This window comes from Stegodyphus dumicola, chromosome 9 (assembly GCF_044657685.1).
Source record: "Stegodyphus dumicola isolate Sdum_Otavi_A_Nest chromosome 9, ASM4465768v1".
In the NCBI taxonomy this organism is placed as follows: Eukaryota; Metazoa; Arthropoda; class Arachnida; order Araneae; family Eresidae; genus Stegodyphus; species Stegodyphus dumicola.
The window spans coordinates 53,384,447-53,409,848 of record NC_140776.1 but is presented as its reverse complement, the minus strand read 5'-3'; the positions used below and the strand labels follow the sequence as shown (position 1 = coordinate 53,409,848).

The 25,402-nt window shown below is 30.6% G+C and overlaps 1 protein-coding gene across 1 annotated transcript in view; it reads left to right on the top strand.

Moving 5' to 3' along the window:
- The window catches only part of Smurf (SMAD specific E3 ubiquitin protein ligase), a 221,955-nt gene extending 207,311 nt beyond the window's left edge, over positions 1-14,644 (top strand). The window contains exon 17 of the mRNA XM_035352818.2: positions 1,289-14,644. Coding sequence (XP_035208709.1) covers positions 1,289-1,388 — 100 coding nt within the window. The 3' untranslated portion in view covers positions 1,389-14,644. The remainder of the gene's footprint in view (positions 1-1,288) is intronic.
- The last annotated feature ends 10,758 nt before the right edge of the window (positions 14,645-25,402 follow it).

Sequence of the window (25,402 nt, the reverse complement as noted above, 5' to 3'; positions counted from 1 at the left end):
GCAATGAAAATTTAGAAAATGTTCAGAATTTTGATTTAAGTTAAATTATTTAAATATTAATATGAGTGGAAAAATAAATTGTATTTATTAGTAGGTACCAAACGAATACAATTAATATGGCTTATTATTATTTATTTTCTATATTTTGAACTGAAATTTCATCATTAAATCTTGTAATATAGTTTAGTTCTGCATAGTTTTTTTTCTCTCATTGTAAACTAATTCTGTAAATTGAATTGTCATTTAAAATTTAAAAAAAAAAATTAATTGTTTTCCATGGTTGAGGTAATGCTTATTCTCTTAATAAATATTTCATTGCTCATATTTTAAATTACAAGTCTAATGTTTCTTTTAAGGTTATGCAGTTGTGCATAATGTAATTAGACAGGTGCTTATTTTTTCCTTAAAATGTGTTTGAAAAGTGCTTATAGGTGCTTATTTTTTTAACTAAAATGTGGCTACGAACCCTGTAACTGTAGAGCTTGAAGACCTTGTCGAACAGAAGCAAGACAAGCAAAAAAACATATGACTGTCAATAGCAAACCAGGTGGTTGGGTTGACACTACATCCTATTAGCAAATCACAAAATAAAAAAAAATTTTAAAAACCTCAAAAATTCATACCTAAACATGAAGGACCTTAATTAGTGATCTTCTGCTTTGTATGATTTTGCTGACCCAGCTAAGCGAGATTAAGTCCTTGGTACAGCTTATGAACTGCTCATTTCAAGAGACAGTGGGACTGTAACACCTCTTCAGAGACAAAGGTAGACCAATGAAATATATTGCTGGCTCTTTGCTGAGACAGGCTCTTGTACAAGCCAGAGAAGTGTCTGTGACCCAAAGGTGCATGGTCATGGCAAGGCAGAGTTCAGAAAATGACAACAGTAAGAAAAAGAATATCTGACAGAAAACAATATCTGACAAAATATATAAGGATAAGCAATGTTTTAAAAAAATGTTTAAGAGGACAGACAGTGAAGAAAGAACATTTTATGGAGAAGGTTGGTTGGTTGGTACCATAAACCACATTTTGCAATGAAAAACTTTCATTAGTTATTTAACAGATGTTGCATGATTTCCCTATTCTTCTTGAGCTTCAAGAATAACTCCAATAGTCATGTATTTGTTGAACATAAAAGATTTTATGCCTATTTTCTTCAAACACAAAATTGATTTAGTCCTTTCTGTAGTCTTGTATTATTAAATATGAAATTATTAGAATTTAGCATGTCATAATTTAAATTAGTGTAAAATTTCCATTATTAATTATTTGTTTTCCCTTTCAGTTTTAATCGTATTGATATCCCTCCATATGAATCATATGAAAAACTGTATGAAAAGTTAACTCAAGCAATCGAAGAAACATGTGGCTTTGCTGTGGAATGAGATGGAATAATTATGTGTGTGACAAAAACTTTCCAAAATATCTTCCAAGAAAAGCCTTATATTTTATTTATTGCTGCCTTTTAGTAGTCAAACTGTGGCACAAAAGGGATATGTATATAAAATGCCTAAATGTGCTTGTGACCATTGAAATCTAATCAGAAAGTGAAATCTACTCAAAACATGAATGAGTATTAAGCAGTTGCTGTCTATACTTTTCTTCTCATTTTTAATGAGCTGCTTATTAATTGAAAAAAGTGCAGATCTTTTGAGTTGTGAATAGTTACCTTTGTAATGAAAAACAGGACTTCATATGGTATACTATTAAGTCATCCATTTTCTTGTTACTTATTTTTATATAATCTTGTACAAATTTAGGAAATTTATGAAATTATTCTTATGTTTGATTGAAATGGGTTATGAACATTTTTAAAGGCAAAATATGCTTGAATGTTATGAAGTTTTACCCTGTATAAAAACAATTAAAAGCTTTTTTAAGGTTTTATTTATAATTAAAATAAAATATTGTAATGTATTGTTGTTCACTAAATCGAATTAAATGTATTTATTTTGAGCTCAATATATGATTTTAGATGAATAAGTATTTTCTAGAAGTAATTTCTTAAAAATATAAATCAAAATTTAGCTGTACATATTCCTAATCTAAGCTATGTGTTTTTACATTTTATTTCAAAGAATTTGTGATAGATTACCAATGCACAATAGAATATTTCTATTTTAATTATTAATCTTGTTTAAATTAATTTTTCATTATCACTTTTAAATGAAAATATTTTTTAGATTGATAATTTAAACAGTTTGTTAATAAGAATGTGTATATTTTTTAAAACCCATTAATTTAATCTTTCCTTTTTAAAGACTGTTCTAATTTGTGGATTTTAGAAATTTTTAGAGGCTTTCTTTTTAAATTTTTTATTAAGCTACTGTTTAAAAAAAACATAAGGAGCTTGTGCTTCCTCCCTGTCTTCTTTTTTTAATCATTTTGTTTTTTGGTTTGCCAAAAATTGTAGTAGTAGTCTTGTGTTAACTACTTTTGTAATCTTTCTATTTTTCTTGTATATATAATTTGCTTTTCCCAAATAATTAATAGTTACCTTCATAAATATTAAATCACTGACCACTAAAGTCATTCTCTTTTACTTTTTGACTTTTACATTACTCTTATATTTCTGTTTTTGAAATTACAAAAATAATCTTTATCTGTAGATACAAAACTTCCTTGTCTCTGCAATGTTTTTATTTATTGAAATTTGAGATTCCTTTAAAATGTGAGTAGGTTTAATTTTTATGAACTGTTAGTATTTTTAATTCTGAAGTATGTAATTGCTTGCTGTTAATCGTTTATTGTAAATTATTAAGTGATTCATAATTATCATTTCTCCCCTTTGAATTTTACCCTCTTTTTTGGAGCTTAGTCATAGCATGCAAGTAATAGATATCTAGATAGAAATTCCACATTGCAAAATTAATTACATTATTCACATATTTTACTAAGTGTTATAAAATTCTGAGGGATGTAAGCTGCTATAATGATTTACATGTGAAACATGGTAAATATATATTCATTTCAAAAATATTTGTGAAACTTTTTTAGAATCTTTCTAATAAACGTACTGCTTTTTGGAATGTTGATTTTAAATCCATAGCAAATCAAAAAAAGGGGGGGGGTTTCTTAAGCATTTTCAAATTTAATTTTTTTTAAAAGTTATTGAGGGGAATAATTTCTTAGTTAATAAATAATATGAAAAAAAATGTAACAATGCTTACATGCATCTACTTGGTAACATTTTAAGGTATTCTATATTTATTTTAAGGTAAAAAATAGCTTGCAATATGTTGTAATATAATTTAACCTCTCACAAATGATTATTGGCTAGACATTGTACGAATATATCAACTATGTATCTTTACTGTGTTTAAAAAATTATATTTATTCTCGGGCAAACAAGAAGTTTTTATTTCCTGCTATTTATATAGAAACATATTTTTGACTGTCTATTGAACTTTATCTTTTATAAATTTTTTGAGTATCAAGTGTAATTCTGTTACTAGTATATTCACTTTTCGTAATTTTGTTATGCTGGTTCTCTTCAACTTCATATTACTGAAGCAGTTACTCAAGCAATATTGCTTCATATTGTTTGATTTCAAATTATAACATGTAGGAAAGGAAAAAAGGACCATTTTAATTGATGTATTAGCATTTGTTTTTAAAACAATCTTTTTACAATTTTTCTCATAAATAAATGCAGTTCATGTTCTGAAATAGAACCATGTAATAATTTATCTAGTGATGTTATAATCTTCTCGTGGAGATAATCATCTAGTTTTGTATGAGTATTGTTAAACATAGTATTTATCTACTTTTTCTTTACTTGTATATCATAAAAATACCAATTGACTTTTTACTGTATAAAAATAAATAGCCTGTTGTAAAATCTGCCTGAACTGCATTTTTTCCCCATAAATGAACAGATACTCATTTTAAAAGATTTTATATATATTCTATTATTATGAATTATTTTTAACCATAAGTATGTTATTGTAGCACTATATTAACAATTATGCTGTTCATTGTGTTAGTAGTTTCTAATCTTAAAATATGTTTCTATGTTGGAGTATGTATATTAATGAATATATTGTTTATAACATGTACTTCGTTTAAAACCTAAGAAAACATTTTTGGTTATTGAAGGCATTGTAGCTCACCGAATCTCCCAATTTTTAATTTTTTAGCCTTTAATAAGGAAACATTTTGTTAGCTATAAATGAAATTTATTGAATTAATGGAACTGAAATTGTGCAAATTGCATTCCCTCACCTGTTGTGATTTTCAACATTATTTTTCTTTTAAAATTTTATTTGATCTGAATTGTTGATTTTTGTAGAACTTTTTATTACGATTCAAGGAATGCTTAATCAATAATATTTGTATTTAATTTTGTTTTATATCAATAAATGATGTTACTAATTTTACTCACACAAATGTATGTGCATGAATTTAGTTTTCATCACATTAAAAGTATTTTAATAAATAAAAGCTTTTCTGCCCTACTCAGAACTTTCTCAGTATAAGAGTGTAAGAAAATTACAAAATGAATTTAGCCCAGGAATATAAAATATATAAATTGCTTTGTAATTAAATATTAATACATTTTATTTCAGAATGATATAAGTAGTTCAGTAACCTAAATTGCATATTATAAAGTAAATTTTAAGTCAGTTTGTGGCTCTTTTTAAATAGCTCTGCTGCACAGGGGGAGAAATTCCATAAACTTCCGGTTTTTAATATTTCAAATTTGGCAGCTGTACTTTGTTCTTTCATGTGATGGTTTTCAAAACAACAAGGAGGGTTTAAGATTTTAATTTTTATGCATTAAAATATTTATTTTGAACTTTAATTAACTGCAGTAGGCACAGGTTTACTAAAAATATTGTGAAAAAATGCTTTTTTTTTTTAATGAATTAGAATTGAGACACAATAACACGCCGAATAAATACTAATTCAGAAGTCAAACAACAAAAATCAGCGTTATACCTACAAAATTTTCACAGGACTAGTTTCGATGGTTTTACCGAACCATCATCTTCAGCTGCAAAACCGCAAAAAGTAGGTATAACGCTGATTTTTGTTGTTTGACTTCTGAATTAGAATTAGAATTGATTTAAATTTAAAATTCTATTTTATTAGAACTCTTAACCATATACTGTTAAACAGTAACCTGTGTGTAAACTGTTACATATCAAAACCTAACAAAATATTCCATAAACTAAAACAAATTTCAGAGTTGAATTTTATTTATAATAAATATATGTTGTATGATCTTAAATTAGTGCAAAATCGAGTTATTCTACTACTTGCACAATTGCTGCAAAGTAAGTTAATAATAATTTATTTACTAAAGAATATTGATTATATTATCTCCTAAGATTAATTTTAGTAGAATTATCTGAAAAGAAAAGTCAACTAATTTCCGATCAATGACAATGATTACTTGCATTTAATTACTTGCTTTTAATTTATTTCTTTTTACAATTGAAATTTTGTTGTTATTGATTTTATTCAAGTCCCGTTAAACATTTTTAACAATTAACATTCACGTTACTTTAAAACATTTTTCAAAATTGAACTTACTAAGTATGGATTCACTCTTTTAAGATAATTCTACTAAAATTAATCTTAGAAGATAATATAATCAATATTCTTTAGTAAATAAATTATTGTAATAAATATATGATATTCTCCATGCTGCACTATTATGGACTATATTTAACAAAAATGTATGAAAGTGTCTTAATAAACTGACTTTCTTTTTGCTGTCCAATAAATGAATTTTAATTATAACATATATTTATGGTGTAATATCCTTTAACTCAGAGCTAATATAATAGAGAACTTTAAATGTGTACTACGAAACCTTGCAGAAGTAGAGGTGAATGAAGTTTATCGCATGTTGACTTAAATATAAAATGAAGAGCTGTTGAATTTTTTGTAATAAGAAAAAAAAAAAAGCATGTTACTTCTGTTAAAAATAACTTTTTAACCAATGTTCTTTTGATGAAAGTTGATTTGCATCCTTTTGCAAATGGAGAATTAATTTAAGCATAAATTTAAATAATTGTTGATGTTGACATTCACCATTCAAAGTCTCTCACATTTATTCATACAACTTGTTTCTGTAAACAACATATATTTAAAAAGGTCTCGATTTTGCAAAAGAATTTCTATGATTTTTAATTCATAACTGAAGTTGCTAGAGAGATGCATTGAATTTACTGGCTGGTTGAATGAATGTAAAGCTCTTATTTTAATCTTAGATCATATGAATATATATTATAGATACATTATCTGTCAGCAGAAACTAAGGTGGATGATATTCATATGTTGATTTTAACTATGTCCCTCCAGTCAATTTTGATTTTTATGTTCTAACTCCTACCTAGTTTTAGAACTCACTCTAGATATTTACATCTTAAAATGCATAATGTTTAGAATGGCTTAGCTTGAAAGAATTATTACAAAATTTGTTTGTTTTCAGTAACTGAAAAATTGATGTCACAATTGTTGTTGATTTAAAAGTATGTCATATATTGTCAGTATAGTTTTGGAGCATTCTTGAAATTTTTTTAAATTTTTCATGTATAAAAAGTTAATTATCTATTTTTTACAAACTTAATTTCCAAAATCTTGCTTTTTTTATTATAACTTAAATAAACAAGATTTTCATTTCTTTTTTTCCCCCCTTCCTCAATGTTGATATATAAAATTTTAGCTTCCCCTCCCCCAAATAGAATTATTTTTCTTTATGTGCATGATGTTTTCGTGTAGATAATCAGTAACTGATTTTTAAATCACTGATTTTTATTATTATATTATTTATGAATATGTGTTAGAATGCATGGAAGAAAGTCTTCTTCGTCAACAAACCAATAAAACATGGTGTTCTTATACCCCTAATTGCAAATATTATGTCAATATTAGGCAGATAGAAAGTATTATGTTTGATAGAATATTTTAATAGATGAAAGTGCAAATAGAGGGGGAAATTTGATTGACTTTTTAAGCACTTGTTTTGTGAAACTTAATTCATTAAAAGAAACAATGCAGGAAAAGTATTCCTTAATGCAGGAAAAGTATTGTTTCTTTATTGTAATGTATAATGTGGAAAAAGTAAGGTTAAGGTAAGATAATTCGAATTTTCTATCCAAATGCAACATTTGTAAATATGATCAGTATCAAATATTACAGTTTAAAAATGAATCTTCATTTATTTAAAATTATTTATGACTTTTTGGTATCAAAATATATAAAATATAGATATTTATGCTTTTGACTACAAATTTGTACCATATGGTAAAAGACATTCTCAGTATTCATTCATTCATTTTCTGCTGTTAGATACATGTGTGTGTTTAATACAAAATGTTTCAGTTAAATCGTTAGTCATTTTTAAGTGAAAATTATATTTATCTGTCATAACATAAATATCAGTGATAATAATATAATGTACTTCATGTGCCTGTTCTGTTGAAACATTTTAAGACTATCAGCAGAATGACAATCATTAATCCAGCACCATTTTTATGTGTATGATCTTTAGAATTATCGATTAATGAAAGCGAAGCCTTCAACAAAGGCTTGTTACTAATGAGACATGCTGAAATAATATTATTGAATCAATGCCACTTAGAACCCCCCCCCCCTTTTTTTTTTAATGTATACCACCTTAAAAGACATGAATTTATTTGTTAACAAATGTGCTGCAGCAGATTGCTATTTCATTTCTTAAATTTTAGTGTCGATATTATTTAAATACCAATTAGAATGATTAAATGGAGCAATAGTAATTGGGCGAGGAAAAAAAAATTACATTCTTTATAGATTTAGCTATTAATAATTTAATTTAATTGTATGGGGAAACCTGTTTGAATGTGCAAGGAAGGTATTTTAATGTAATTTGTATTTCTAATCCAGAGCTTTCAACGTTGCAGAGGAAGAGGGAAAAAAGTTTATTTCATTATAAATTATAGATAATCCATTTAATTAATGATAGATAATTATTATGGAGTGTATTATAGAGAGCATATTGATTTTGGAGAGAAACGAGATGCATTTCAAAAAGCAGTAAGAAAGATATCTTCATAATTAATGGTTTTCTGTAGCATATTTTTCTCTTTATAAAACCATTTTATAGAGGGAAAAAATGAAATTAACTGGCAAGATTAAAAATACTGACTAAAAAAAAAGGTTTGAACAGATTGTTATTATACATATTCAACTTACCATCAAGTTTAAAGAAATCATTCAATAATTATTAAGCTCAGTAAGTGCATCATATTATTTTAGTTTTATACATTATGCAAGTGTACAAGCCTACCAAATTTTTATTTAAAAAAAACTGTGTAAAATAAGTAATTGAAATTAACTTGTGAAATAATAAGCAATAAAGTTTAACTTAGTTACATGATTATTAGATTTAGGATAAGACAGATGGCAGTCTGTCTTTTTTAGTTCTGTTGTATATTATGTAACACATTTGATAAAAAAAAAATTAAAACTATAATGGAAATAAAGAATGTAAAAAGGTGAATATTTAAAAGTGATAAGCCATTAAGTTTCATTATAATATCTTAAAAACAAAATCAGTTTTTTAGTTTTAGGACAAAATATTTATATGCTAATGAATCTGTACTCTAAATTTCATATCAATATCATAATTTAAGACACATATTAAAAACATTTTTTCTAAAAAAAAGTTTTTTTGTTTTGTATAAGTTAAAACTATTCAGTTTTTTACAACTCGAAATTAAAATTGTTAACTTTTCACATTTGTTGCTGATAATTTATATTAGATTCACATATTAAATTAATAAAGTTTTAAAAAGTAAAATTGTGAGTTATATAATTTTAAAAGGCTAACAATTTTAAGTTCCCTTTTCTTTAAAAAAAAAAAAAAAATTACTTTTAGAAAAATAATTAATTTTGTATTGTTCATAAGTTGAAATATTAGTTTTGCAGTGCAATTAAATTATAATATTCATACTATAGTATAATTAGTTTTTAAGAAATGGAACTTAGTTATACCTTATTAACGTAACAGATTATTTCTGTACTAAGCAGTTCATCTTTTGACATTCTTAGGAAATATATTTTGCCAGCACATCAGCAATTGTGCGCTGATTATACAGGTTTTTGTTGCATTACTTTGATTGGCATGTTCATGCTGGAATATTTTCTGCTTGGGGGGGGTTAAGAATTTTTTCCTACATCCTTCTCCCTCTTTTTACTTCAGTGCATGGATAATCTGCAAAAAAATAATCTGAAGTTCAATGTATCTCTAAATAGGTCTTATGCAGTACATTTTGGGTATCTGTGGGTGGTTTTATCAGATTTATATTTTCTTTAGCATGTTGAACTTCTTCCATTATATGGTAGAGCAAACCACTCAGGAAGTAAATGATATTCACTGTAATAAGCAGTCTTGTCTAAAGATAAAGATGGCAGATACATTTACATGGGGTTTGGTATTATGCAGTTAGAAAGAAACTGTAAAAGGACAAAATGCTTGTTTACCTTAAAAATGAACCTTATAATTAAGTGATCTGTTTTTATACGAGTAGAGGATATTAGTAGTATGAATGAAATCATGCTTGACATGTCATTGTTATATGTTTGATAGTTTCAGTAAAAAAACAACGAAAGGAGTTGACATTTTTAGCAGACTTCCAATTGTTTAATGATTTATTAAAATTAAACAATAATTATAATAAAATTAATCACTTTGAGCTGTTTCACTTTTAAGAAATAGATTAATTTTTTATTTGAATAATCATTTGTATCAGTTTTTGTTCAGTAGTTTACATCATTTCTGTACTAATTTTAGGACATCATTGAAATAAAAGTGCTATTATATAATTAATTGTGAAATAAATGAAAAAGTTTGTTTCCTTTTATATCCTTCCATAGACTGAGTAATAATTTCTAAATGATGGTTGATAACATAACTAATGCTAAAATTTTAGTTTAATTCTTTCATTTAGCCTTACTGATTTTACTCCAGATTAACTAACTTTCATTTTTATATTGCAATTATAATACTGGTTTTCTTTAAAAAATTCCATTTGACTTATTTTCTAAGGAGGAAAGATATTTTTAGTTGGTTTGTAGTTAAGTTGTCCATGGAAGTGTTTTAAATTCTAATTATTTCTAATACATATACTTATTAGTTATTGATGTGCATTTTGTATCATTTTTCTCTCTTCTGGATGAAGAAAGTTATTTGTTCTTCTTGCATTACTGTGTGTTCGGGGGGGGGGGATTGTAAATTTATTTAGGATGTTTAGATTAATTTGTTTTAATATTTGAATTGATGATCAATGATATTCTTATAGTTTTGAAAACATTAGGCTTTCTTCTTTTCCCTTTTACATATCACATAGATTTTTAAATTATGAATTGCTTCAAATGAGCATCAATCATCCTGTTTGGCATTTTCTTATTGTGTGTGAATGATGGTCTTTTTATGTTCTGTCTTGTGCACGATATTTCATATTGAAAACTTTGATTACTTCAAATATATTTTTCATATTTATTATATTTTCAAATTTTGCAAAATCTCTTATTTCAAGCAGTGCAACTAGCTTCAAGCTTTTAGTATAGCTGAGAAAATGTTATTAAAACATAAAGAAGTGAAACCACTGCCACTGTTACAAATTGTGTATCATTATCACTTTTTGCACAATTTCTAGAAAAGATAATTCATTGATTGAACATATGGTTTTATCTCACATCCTTTTATTTTTTTATTGAATGTTAATATGGATTATAGGTAATGCTTAATGTGCTCACATTTACTGTTAGAAGTTTTCAATGTTTCAAGCAGATAAATCATGTATAGAGATTTTCTGTTTTTTTCCGTATCTGTATTTAGTTTAGGGAATATGTAGTATCACTGGATATATAAAATGTTTTTGATAAATCAAAAATTCCAAAAACTTCTGTTAAATAATTAGCACTAACCTTCCAGCAAGGTTAGTGCTAATTATCTATTAATACAATTAATTATCATTCCAAAATACATTTTTCTATTAATACAATGTCCAGCAATCTATTAATACAATTAATTATCATTCCAAAATACATTTTTCTGTTTCCTATATCTATATAAATATTAGAATAAATTCCTTGCACATTTCTTTAGATCAAACAACGCTGCTAATGAGTTTATTCAGAAATATGTCACCATTTCATACTGTATAGCAGATTTAAAATTAACATTATGCGGTACTTAGGTAATCAGTGATAGCATAGATTTATTTGTCCAAAACTGCTATATGAGAGAAAAAATTTTCAACATAATAGATAGTTACTGATTTATTAATATTAACACTTTACCTATATGTAGTTTATCAAATGGCTTTTCTTCACCAGTGCTCGCCAACCAGCATTGTATTTGTGAGTTTTTCTTTGTCCACAATCATTGCGTAGAAGCCTATCAGTAGGCTTTTCCTTTGCGAATGTGAATGGTAGCGGCAGATAATTGTACTTGTTATTTGGAGTTGGTCAATAATTATTGACGTGTTATGCTTCAACCAATAATTTTTTATGTAAATGATAAATCCTGGAAAAAAATAGCAATGATAAACATTAAAGCTTTTAGAGATAAGCAGATAAATGCATTAAAAAAAAAAAGGGAGTGTCAAGTATGCTGTCTCATCACCACCAACAAATTTTATGGTATTCCACTTTTATGAAAAATAAAGAAATCATTTTATAAACATACTGTCTTTTATTGCATATTGTTCCATTATTTTTATTTAAAAGATTAGAATTTAATAGTTAGAGACAGAAATGTTAATAAGTAAAATTAACATGCAGTCTACACTTAAATTATCGGGTTTTCCATGCATCTATGTCAACTGGACTTGTCAGTTAAATATAAAAGCAACCAGTGTCCAGTATGCATTGCTATGTAAATCAAGTTAATGAAAGTTAAAATTATTTTTTATATTTGAAACATTACATTCCTTTGTAAAAATTAATTACTTTAAATCTGGTCAAGTATCTAGTTGCTATTTTAAGTTGATTTTCCAATAATAGTATGATAATTTGTTGCACAAAAATTAAATTTTCATTCTTTTTAACATATCACTATAACATTAATAATTTTTTATCTTTTCTACATAAAATGTGTAGCTAATATATCTAATTTTTGTAAGGGGTTTAAAATTAATTTTTGTGTGCATTGGAAAATATTACATTTTGTGAGTTGTCATGGTCAATGAACAAAACCTTGCTAGTATTACACATAATTCATTCTCAAATTAAATGGTGAATAAATTTTAAATGTAAATAATAGATTACAGTCATATCTATGAATATTTAAATTGTTCGAATGAAATAAAAAATATTTGTAACTTGACATTCAAATACAATAAACAGAAATTTTATTTTTAAATGTATATTATTTGAATTTTTGTTTTTATGCATAAATGGAGTGCACTTTAAGCACAACCTACTTCATGTGCATTTGCATTTTATCTTTGCCATCTTTTATAAATTTTTATAAATATTACTATATATAGTTACCATTTTAATTCCTGCACTGTGTTTCAGCTGTGATATGTGCTGTTCAAGTAATTTTACACAAAAGTTTAAAAACTAAAAGTGAAAACATGTATCAGGAAAATTAAATATTGTATTTTTTAATGATTCAAAATTTTGTTTATTCATTTGTTTTCATTTTACATAATTTATTTTCATTTAGGTAGGTCTTTGGCTATATTATATTTAAAAGAAGTTCTGTATTAAGTTTTTAATTGCTTAATGAATATTGGAATTGCCTGTTTAGAAATACATATGGTACTTTATGACAATAAATTGCTTTTATAGTGCTGAAAATAGGAAATAATTATAAACAAGTGAAATTTTTATTTTAAGAAATCTCTTTCTAAGTTCTTTTAATAACATTTAACTTGAGAAAATTTTCTAAGACCATCTTTAAATATTAGTAAAGGTGGACGATTTATATATATATACTGAATAATATTTGAATTTTTCTTTAAGTAGTTGCAGAAATGGTATTTTAAATTTTATATTTCCAAAGTGCTATTTGTTGAAAAATCAATTTTTTGAATAAGCACATTAGTTTATTTATTATATCGTATCTTTATAGTTAGTTTTATAAACCTTTATTTGTAAAAAAAAATGTTTGCAGCCATGTCAATTTGATGTATCTATTGCACACTTTTTAATTCATACGAGTTTTAAAATGCTGTATATTATATTTTGATAAATCAGTAATTCTGCATGTGCCAAAACATTTTGTAACTAAATTGATAAATGCAGGATATTTTACAAAGCATGAATAACGTCAGTTAGTAATTAATATTTTAGACTTATAATTTGTTAACTCTTAATTTGCTTTTAACAGAAATAATTCTGCATATGAGCTAATAAATAATAGCTTTTATATTTAAACTGTCATTTAAATTAGTTTTCTTCCCTAATATTTTTTCCTTTTTTGTGTGCCTATATTTACATAAACATGTTTTCAATAGCTTATATTCATTATGTTAGTTATTCAAAGTTATGTTCATATAATTTGCATAGCTAGTTATATTAAGCATACTCTTTATATTTTTTTAATTATATTAACAGTATTAATGCTGTGGTTTACAAGAATTACAAGTCATAACTTGTTAAGCATTTTTGTCATAAGAACAGTATGTAAAATTTAATTCCTAAATCATTGTTCTATATTAAAAATATATTAGACTATTACAAATACTGAAAAGAGTGAAAAAGTTCATAATATACGTCTATTACTGTGACTTGCAATTTTGATACAAATAGTTATAGATTACAGTTTTATAGGATATAAATAAATATTTATTGTGTGACATTTTATCAGATTGATTAAATAAATTCTTACTGAATTTCAGTTGTCAAAATCATAAGTATTATTTATGATTGCAGTTATTTTTTCTATGCAGAGATAGTGTGAACTGTGGATCAGATGTTTGTAATACAATTTCATCGAACTATTTTTGTATACAAAATATTCCTAATGCCTAAAACATTGTCATTTTTCTTTTTGTCCTCATGAAATAAATACGTAAACCGTGTACTTCTCTTATGTATTCCACTATATGTGTTCTCTTTTATGTATATTTCTTTCCTATATTTTAATATTTTTGAGAATTCAAAATATGTTTAGCTATTTCTGAGATCTATTTAAATACCTAGTGAAGAAGATTTTAAAGTATTTGATGAGATAGAAAAGTGTATATTTTAATTTGACATTTATTTCTTTAAATTGAGGAAATAATTGTCTGTGTGTACTGTTTTTAAATTAGTTTTAATAAAAATTCTGTAAATTCAGGCAAAAGAAATTTTTATCACTAATAATCTAGATGATTTTTAATATCAAGATTTTTTCATCCTGTTTCCCATTTTTTATTATTGTGAAATGTATAGCTGTGAAGTAAACAATAAATCATGTTTAATATCAAATATAAGATTATTTTTGTTTGAAATAAACTTGTCAATAGTAGGCTATTTTTAGCAAAATTTCCTCTTGATATAATGCTTGAAAAAGATTTTATATCAAACCATGTTCTTCCTGTCAGAAAAAATACTATGTAGATATTTTTTTCTTCCTTACACAAACATAATTTTCTTTAATGTATCATAAAGCTGTTATAGTTCAGTAATAAAATATATTATTTTTAAGGCATTTTTTGTGTTTGAGATTCTACATCCATTCATGCATCATTTATGACCATACTATTTCATTGGATATTATCTGTCTGGAGTTCTGTAAGCTAAGAAAAGAGTATCATGCAAGACGCTTTAGCTGTAAAAATCACTTGAATGTTTTAATTCAGTTAGAATAACTGAGGATTCATTTTTCTTAATGCAAAATTTTAATCCTCTTTTCGTTTGACCTGTGTATGTCAAATACACTGAATTAAATGTAAATGAATTTCCCGAGGATAAAAATCAAAAATAGGATCTTTAATGGCCAAACAATAATTTTGTTATTGCTCCAGCCTTAAAGTTGGGAATATTTAAGTGAGAAAATAACCTCCAAGTTGAACTTCTGGAGAATATGAATAATTTTGCACTTGATAGAAGTAAAAATGGAATTGCTGTGTGTTGTTTCTAATTTTTTTTTTTTTTTTTTTTTTTTTTTTTTTTTTTTTTTAAGTAATGGCAAATGCTGGATGTTTTAAAGGGTGTGTGATATCAGTAACTGAGGAGAAAAGCCTATATTAATGACAGCAGATTCAAGTAATTGAGTTATTGAATATAAGTGGCCCGCTGAATATTGGTAATATGATGCATGTTCGAATTTTGGTAAACAGACTGGCAGCATGCACATCTTCATGGTCTTCAGTGTGTACAATGTGAATAAGAACCAAAGTTTTGTAACATGTTCCATTAAGGCATCCCTTCCCATATTTAGATAGACCTCGAGTACTTTGCCACAACTGAATAAAGAAACATTCTTGTGTAAGATAAGATTGTGAAGAACAAATAACTTGGTAAATGTAAGAGAGTTAAACAGTTGTCTGACTCTGTATACATATTACATAATTCTTATAATTTTATATTTAATAAATGTTGCCTTATGCTACCTGAATAAATATTTGAAACTTTTCTCTGTATCACGAGGACAATTTGTTTAGAGTTGAATAATCTCAGATGTCAGAAAAAATGATCTAATATCACCAAAGTTATTTTTTTCTTCCCCCCTTTTTTTTTCCTACCTTCAGTATTCCTATCTCATAGGTCAGTAATTAGTAGTGAGACATAATGTATTTTTAATAAGAAAAAAATAGCACAGCAAGAGATATTAACGTGAAATTATAAACTATCAAAAATCTTTTACATCATAAAAATAAAACTAAATTTTTTTTTAATTAAGATTTATATGTTATTTGTCTTTGTGATCTTTAACTGTTTCGCTAGATTTTGCCTACTTTTCGCCAAGCGGTTCATTTGCTGTAAACGTATCATTGAAATGAGCATTCTAATCTTAAAAATTTAGAATCTTCGCTATACATATTTCGCTTAATCTTTTCTTAAGGATTTGAGACAGTAAATATCCCTTCATGTAACAGATTTAAAAATAGAGCTTTGTAATTTTACAAGATTATACATATTGTTGCGTTATCCCACTTCTGACACCAATTGTTACGTTTTTCTTTTCTTCTGACACCAGTTGTTACGTTATATTCTTCCTTCATGTTCGTACGGGTTCGTAGATTAGGAGTGAATAACGATGACACTTAGTGAAGTATCGAAACACACTTTATTTACCAATATTAATCAGGACAGCTACGAAGTCACTTTTTACAGTCGTCGAAGATCTAGACACGATCAGCAACACAGCCTTCAGGTTATCAGGCTATCACGGTGGAGACAGCTTCATGGCAAAGCACTAGAGTACAGCACCCGACTCTGCTTGGTCGTTCTCGGAACTCCACGTACTCTAGAGACTCTCCATGCTACAACTCGTGATGCACTCAACAACACACGAGCACGGCTTCCGACTCTTCGGTTCAGTCGTTCCCGGAGCTCAATATGCTCTCTCGACGATGCAGTAACCGCGATACACTAAGAGACTCCTTCGATGAACCACTCGGCACTCGCTGTCAACTCGATCGACTCCACAGGGATTGACTCGCTAGACGAGACACCAACTCGATACTGACTATTTCACCCTCTCGACGAGGCACACACTAGTTACTGACTGCTGACCAGCAGGGTTTATATAGCTTTCGGCTTGTGTTCGAGATCATTGTGGGCTAAACGGTAAGAATTCTTTCCAGAAGGTTCTCCATCAGTTCATGGCATATCGCCAAACGTGGCAACCTTGCCTTCCCTTGCTATTTTATGGCAACCCTAAAACTGCTTTCCGGGGAAGCCATCTCACCGCGCCTGTACATTTCGTAACAAATGTACGAAATGTTCTGTAAATATTGCTTAATCTTTCTTAAGGATTTGAGACAGTAAATATCCCTTCATGTAACAGATTTAAAAGTAGAGCTTCGTAATTTCACAAGATTATACATATTAACTTTTTTCACGATATGCTCTTTCTTAATTCAGCATAAAATATGCTGTAGATGTCCAAAGATGCTTCTCACGAAAATAAACTGATCTATTGACAACAGAAGATTTTTCATGTTCGAAAACATAAAGAAGTATTTAATAATTCAGTGCAATTGTAAAGTTGAAAATTTATTCCGCATTTTCAATCCTAAAATCAACAATATGAAATTAAGATTCAAATTTAGTATGTGTAATTGTTTGAGTTTTCATACATTTGCCTATTATGCCATTGTTTAAGGATATTTTTTCTATTTTAAAGGCAATTTCAGTGAGTTTTTAAGTCATAAAAATTCGGGCGGCCCTGGTATTGAGTAGCTATGATAAAATTTATTTACTTAGCCTAACATGCGTTTTGCGTCATTAATGTTAAGCCTACCGTAAAATGATTTGTTTCGTGGTAACAGCAGAATCAAAAATGCTTCTAATTTTACCACAGATTTCTCTGTGAGGGGTTAACGGTTTTATGGTCCTTTTCAAAATAAATAAATTCAATAAATTGGAATTTTAAATATAATCTGAGACATTAATTTTTGAAGTTTTTACTGCAGTATTAAAAGTATATTCCCTGTTGTCAAGTGAAGGAATTTTACGTGATCTTGCCTTTGAAGAAAGAGTGCTCTGAAAGCAAAGTTTGCAAGCAGACGAAATTAAATTTTTAGTGAATTATAAGCAATTTTATTCTTTTGCAATAAATTCTGCCATCCAGTATGACAGAATCTGGATCTTATCTAGTTTGCACAAGACTACTTATGTGTTAAAATTGTGTTTTTCTCCCCCTCATCGTTCATCTTTTCATCAGAAAAATTACATAACGAAAGCTGATTTGATTTTTGACAAATGGAATTAATCTATTTGTCTCAAATCAAATCAACTTTTTTTAATCAAGTTTTTTTAATTAATATTTCACAGCGTTTATAAAGTCCAGAGGCCGTGTGCATTCCGTATGTTTCAAAATAAAATATCCAGAGTTAGAGACCTATAAATCTACCTTTAGTACATTGACATGCCTGTTAGAAATAAAGTAATCCTTCTTGTGAGAAATATAAACAGTGATCAGCAGAACTCTTCAACGTAATGAGACAGAAGAAAATTACCGCTTACAAGTGTAGCGTCCTCTGTGTGTCCTCTTCATCTTATCTTCCTCTACGTTTTACTTTCCGTAATATAGGATTGTTGCGCAGCAACAACTGGTAGATTGTTTGATTTGATTTGATGAAAATAAACGAGTTGTGTTCTTTTTCTAAAGTCATCTAATTTTATTCATTTAAAAAGTTAAAAGTTTATTACGGGTAAAAGATTAGCATAAAATATGCATTTCATTGGTGACCACTGGACGCATTAGTCTAGAATCTAAAATGGAAAACGAAGGACAAAAAAAAAAATAAAAATCCTATTTTCTTTTTCTATTTTTATTCGACATCGATTGCTAGAGTTAGCATTAAAGTCCGAGCGTTTTGGAAACCGAACCCAAAGATATGATTTCTCCAATTGGAAGATGAGTTTCGAAATGCTACAATTACGACAGATCAAACCAAATACGATTATGTTGAGTTCCATTGACGCTGAAATAGTATCGGACATACTGATCAATCCCCCAAGAGACGACAAGTACGTGGCTGTTAAAGACAGACTAATTTCCATCTTCGCCGAAACCGAAATGCAAGAGACCCAAAAATTATTAACTGAGGTGAAGTTGGGTGATTAAAAAAAACTTTCACAGTTGTTATGTGAAATGAAGAATTTAGCTTCAGATAAGGAAGGTAGCATTTTTCTTAAAACTCTCTGGCTTCAAAGATTAGCCACGGCAACCTCGAGCATTTTATCCATCAGTGGCGATGATTTAGCCAAACTGGCGACAATAGCCGATAAAATTCACTTCACATCAGAATGCCGCTGTAGCTTGCTCTAGAGATGACAATGTTTTAGTTAAAACTACGAGAGCATATTTCAGAGTTACAAGTTAGCGAACTGAGCGCCGCCTGAGATAACCACTGACCTGACTTTGTTGTAAAAGTCTTACAGTGTTAGTAGTCATCCTGGCAGAAGGGAAAATTTCCTCAGTGTAAAAATATACATATAAATATTACATGGGCATACAAGGCCTGTGTATAAGCATAGATATGTTGATTACAATCATTGTCTTGTACAAGTTACATATGATAGATACATAAAATCATGACAGCTATGTGTACATTTAGACATTATATGAATTCATATTTACAATACTTTTACTGAGATAATCAAAATTAAACTTGTAATTCATTTACACATTGACTGGATTTTCAATATCATTTAAACTGCTTTACAATATTATTTTTATCAAGTACATATAAACTGGATATTAATATGCTTACATTACAATAGTTTTGTTCTTACAGTCCTGTTATTATTCTACGGGGTGAGCTATTTTCCTAGTGTTGATATTCAGTTGTAGTATTTTGAATTGCTATTAAAATTATGCTGCGAAGATACAATTCTCAAGAGAGGGGGAGAATTTCTCAGTATCTTGCTGAGCAAAGCCTGATTACCTCCTCTATTTTAGTTTTCGTCTGCTTGTTGCCGCCGGTATTCTCCGCCTATTGCGGCCAGTATTCTCTGCTTGGCATTTTTAAATGCAGTTTATCGGTTTGTGGACAGTTGAAGAGGAAGTGATCTGCATCACCTACCGCACCACATTCACACAAATCTGATGCTCGTATGCCGAATCTCTTAAGGTAATGTGGGAAGGGACCATGGCCAGAGTAGAATTGAGTTTGTGCTCCGCTGTATGTATTAACTGAGCACGTGACTTTTGGAAAGAACTTGTAGGTTCTTCTCCCTGTGCTTTCCCTTTCCCATCTTTTCTGCCATTCTTGAAAAAGGCTATTGAGCGTGTTTTTTTTAAATAGGACTGCGGAACACTTACTGCGTTTTCCAATCTACTGGAGTCATTGGCAGCAGATTTCGCAAGCAGGTCCGCCGCTTCATTGCCAGTAATACCCACATGAGCTGGAACCCAGAGTCTGTCATCTGGTGGGATACTTAGAAGAATTTTCTGAATATTTTGCACCAAAGGACTCCTTGTCTTGTGCCCTCAGATGGACTCCAAACTTGAGGCAGAGTCGCTATATATGCTGACCTTTAATCCTAATTGATATTTTGCCAAATTGATGGCTGCTTTTAATGCAAGAAGCTCTGCCTGAAAGACGATATTTTTGTCTGCCAGTCGTCTTTCCCAAGTTTTAACCACTTCTCCTTCTTGGAGTACACAGTAGGCGCAGCTTGTGCCTTCCGTCTTTGAGCCATCTGTATAAATAGCAAATGCCTTCTCATTTGGAGGTGTGTATTGCATGTATATTGCGTGCGATAAATCAGTATCTGCAGAGTGTCCAAGCATGATCGGCTTGTGCTTCTCATAGTCTGTATGGTAGAATGTCTTTTGCCACAGAGAGACGTTATTTTCTAGGCGCAATGTCCTTACTAATGGTGATTCGCTCTCCACTAGAAGGTCCAGTAGAGGGATACCCGCCAGCACTTGCAGTGACGCAGTTGGGGATGTTCTATAACCTTTGCATATGATCAAAAGTTGCATTCTTTGTATGGTGAGAAGCTGTCTTCTCATATGGGCAGTAAGCTTCCTTCCCCATATGGCAGCCCCATATAATATGATCTTTTCTGAGATTGTTCTGTACCAGCTTTTGAGCATAGTGATTGGAGTGCCCCAATGAGGTCCTGATGTTCTAACCATGGAATTACTAATTTGATTTATTTTCTGCTTAAGCTCTTTAATATGCGGTACCCAGGAAAGCCTATTGTTAAATATAATACCTAGATATTTAAGGTCAGTAACCTTTTTATAGAGACTCCATTTAGCATAATGTTGGGAATCCTATTTCGCGCTCCATGGTTACATATAAACAGTTGTTTAGTTTAATCTGCTGAGATATTTAATTTGTGCTGATTTGCTCAGTATTGATTGCGTTTTGTGCCTTTAACCTAATGTCCGTGCTACCAGAAATGACCAATAAAAAGTCGTCTGCGTACGCCTGGATACCCACTCCTTGGTGTTGGTCATAGAGCACAAAGGCTGTGTTCGCTACAAGATTCCAAAGTGTAGGTCCCAAGCAGGAACCTTGGGGACAGCCTCTTTCCAACTTGACTTTGAGTACATCATTGTCCGTTGTAACCTGTATCCAACGATCCTGCAAGTAGCTGCGTATAAGATTCAGGATTTCCTTTGGGCATTTGATGATGTCTAGGCATTCAACTACGTCTGGCCACCACAACGAGTCGAATGCCCCTTTGATGTCCAACGAAATAACCAGTGTGTCCATATTGTTGTCTTTGTTCTGCTCTATGTTATCTAGCAGTTGTTTTAAGGCATTATCTGTGGACTTTCCTGCGCAGAAGCCATATTGTTTTTCGTTTATAGACTTGTTCCTGCACATGTGGAAATTAAGGCGTTGCAAAATTACTTTTTCTAAAATCTTACTGATTGAAGGCAGTAAGCTTATGGGCCTATAAGATGCCGGGTCTGACGGATCTTTTCCCTGCTTGTGGAAGAGTGCAATTTCGGCTAGTTTCATGCTTCTAGGGAAGTGACCGAGTCGCCAGCAGGTGCATAGTTTTGGAAACAAACCTGGGAATTCTTTGTGAATTTCTTTAACAATCATATTATCTATACCATCGGGACCTGATGCTTTTTTGTCTGCTAAGGCTTTGATGATATTATGAACTTCGTGGTCTGTAGGAAGAGTAATATCTCTGTTGCTGCTTTTCCAGCTTTTCCTATTAAACTTCTGTCTTATTTCTCTGTGAGTTACTAAATCAAATTCCGTCTGGTCTTTAACAAAGATTGTTTCTAGGATAGCGTTTAGAGCTTCTGTTTTGCTTTTTGCATCTTGTTTTACTTTAGCGGTAAGTTGTAGGGGTTGAAAAACCTTATTTGTGGCTATTTTCTGTAATGTACCATAGGTTGCTTGCACGTTACTGCAGTGCTTACGCCATGACTCTTGTTTCGCTGCCTTGATTTGCTTTTTGTATTGCGCTAGCTCCTTCCTGTAGCGTACCAACTTTAATATTTTCTGTTCTTCATCATTCTCCGCTTGCACCTGCCTTCTTAGGGCTCGTATTTTGCTTCTTCTTTTCTTGAGGTGGTTGCTCCACCACGATGTAAATGTTTTCGGCTTAATAGCTTTAAGTTTGTAGGAAGCTCTTGCTGCCTGAGTTAATTTAGTTATGATGAAGTCATCTAGAATCCAGCTCCTCCGGGGAGTCGCAGTTATCCAGTTGTTCCAAGATTTCACTCACTCATGGCCTGAAGTAAAACTTTAAAGTAGTGTGCCCTCCGTAGCAGGTCTTGAAACGTCTTTTTGTTAGGTACGTGAGTCTACTATTGATCTCATATTGAATTATACGATGGTCACTCAGAGAGGGTATGTCCATTATATCCCAGTTGTTTATGTACGCTGATGTTGATGATGAGACAAATGTGACATCTGGCCAGCCTTTTGCTCTTCCATTGTCAAATGTAGGTTGAGAGTCTTCTTTATTTATTACTGTCATTCCGTGAGCTATTGCATATTCTAACAATTTCTGCGCTCTGCGATTTTCTGTTTGTGGTCCCCATAAGGGACTGGTGGCGTTAAAGTCACCAGCCACTATGGTATTCTGGAATGTTCGCAGTACGGCTGGGTTTAATTCCTGTAGCAGGCATTCAATTTGCATGCTTGGGGGGAAGTAAACGCAAGTGATTGTTATTTTCATGTTGGAGGATTAAATCTTTGGTTCTTTGGGATGATAAATTTTTATCATCGCTTCATTCCAAAATGTGCCAAGCTTCAACAACCTCTAACGTCACTACTCAGTAGAAGATGTAAAAGTATTAAAATACTGCTAAAAGATTGTTACTGTGTAATCTGTCGTATCCAGAAGCAATGGACTTAGAGGGCCTTTATACAAGATGGCTGCCATTCCCGTACTGGAGGCGTAGGATTTACTTGTAGAAGGTTGGCCAAGAAGTTTGCCGTCCCTCAAGTAAGGTTCTTGTAGGAGTGCCAGGTCTGCTGTACTGGAAGACATCACCTCCATGAAATTGAGTGTGGCTGCTCTCACCCTTTGGATATTGCACTGTAAAATTTTGATGTTAGACCGATCTCTGTTGTAAACTTTCTCTGTTATTGAGTGGACTCCCTGGCTGAGCTCATTCTCGCCAATACTTGTCTGTAACATGGACATTTCGATGCACTTGCTGGATGTTGTGTGTCAAAGGTGCTACCTGTCTTCTCGTTCGCGAGGCTGCAGTTGACACAGTTGATGGTAACTGAGTCACACTTTTCTAACAGGTGACCTTCACCACACTTGGAGCAGGTTGTATCCGACTTGCAGTAACGTCTAAAGTGCCCAAATTTTTGACAATTGTAACACCGTATCACTTGGAGATATTCTTTGAAATTGCAGGCGCAAAGTCCAATGTAGATTCTTTTCTTTTCTAATAACTCTTCAGCCTGTTCCGTTGCAACACCCACTAGCCAATGGCAGGTGTTATCCTCCTTTGGGTAGGAACGAATAGGGAATATAAACCCTTTCGTAAGTTAGCGAACTGAATAAAAGACATTATTCTAAACATTAACAGTTCAGATCCCGTTCTAGAAGTAATTCTATTAATATGCGTAGTCGCGGAAATAAAGTTTTATGCTATTATCACTCAAGGTTTGGCGATAAGGCCTTCAAATGCAATAATCCTTGCAATCGGGCTAACAAAACCAATGTTCACCCGCAGGAACACTAAATCGCCGTCTCTCGCAGGCGGCAAAGGGCCAAGGGGTAGAGATGTGTCGTCTTTTTATTCGTGTCAAGGAGAGCGACATCCAATTTTTAATTGATGCTGGCGCCGAAATTTCCGTGATTCCATCATTATCGAAAGAAAAAAGAGCTTTTGCAAACGTTGGAACTCTTCGTTGTAAAGTGAACCAAAATTAAGACTTATGAGCAAAAGTTTCTAAAATTGGATTTGTGACTGAGAAGAGCATTTAATTGGGCTTTTCTGATAGCTGATGTTAATAAACCAATAAATAAGTACTGACTTTTGTCTCACTTCCACCTTTTGGTTAACAGCAAAAATTTTAATTTAGTTGATGGCATCACTTCATTATTCTCTATGACACCTCCTATGGTGTTGTTTCACCAATGGGTTCATGCCAGAATCAGTACGAAGTAATCCTCAAACAATTTCCAAATCTTTTGCGGCCAACTCTTGTCAATAATAAAATCAAAAGTCACAACATTGAAACTAAGGGGGATCCTGTTACGACTAGGATCAGAAGACTCTCAGGCGAAAAATTAAAAGCAGCAAAAGCCGACTTTGAGTTTATGTTGCAACAAGGTCTTTGCATGCCTTCAAAAAATTTTTGGGCCAGTCGTCTACATCTCACCCTAAAGAAATCAGGTGACTGGAGACCATGTGGAGATTACAGAGCTCTTATTAATATCACTACTGCTAATCGATATTCTCTTCCTTTCCTCACCGACTGTGACTATATTTTACGCGGAAAGAGGAATTTTTTCGTCCATTGACATAATTAGAACTTATCAACAAATTCCAGTGCACGACAACGACATCCCCAAAAACGGCCATTATAACTCCTTTTGGGCTGTTTGAATTCCCATTCATGAATTCACCATTTGGTTTATATAACCTCGGCATAGACATTTCAGCGATTCATGAGTAGGATACAATCAGGATTAGACTTTACATTCTGCTATTTAGATGACATGCTAATCTCTTCTCCAGACGAAGAGTTACACCGTAAGCACTTGCACACAGTTATTCAAAGGTTAAACGTCTATGGTTATGGATCAATGTTGCGAAATGTATTTTTGGTACTTCTAAATTTAATTATTCGGGGTATGAAATCACAACTGAGGAATAAGACCTCTTCCGACGAAAGTTAATGCCACCCGAAACCACATCACACACCAGCTTCCGTAGGTTCTTTGGGATGATAAATTTTTATCATCGCTTCATTCCAAAATGTGCCAAGCTTCAACAACCTCTAACGTCACTACTCAGTAGAAGATGTAAAAATATTAAAATACTGCTAAAAGATTCTCGCAATGCATTCAAAACCTTAAAAAATGCCCTTTTTCACGCTACTATGCTGGTTCATCCATCAGCTGACCCTACTATATATCTTCCATGCAATGCTTCAGATATAGTTATCGGAGCCGTCATTCATCAAACTGACCGAGGAAAGATGCGTCCATTGAGTTTCTTCTCAGGCTTCTTAACTAGTACATAGAGAAAGTACAATGCATATGATCGAGAGCTCTTGTCCATCTACTCTGCAATAAAGCATTTTAGGTACGTATTAGAGGGAAGGTCTTTCAACATTTT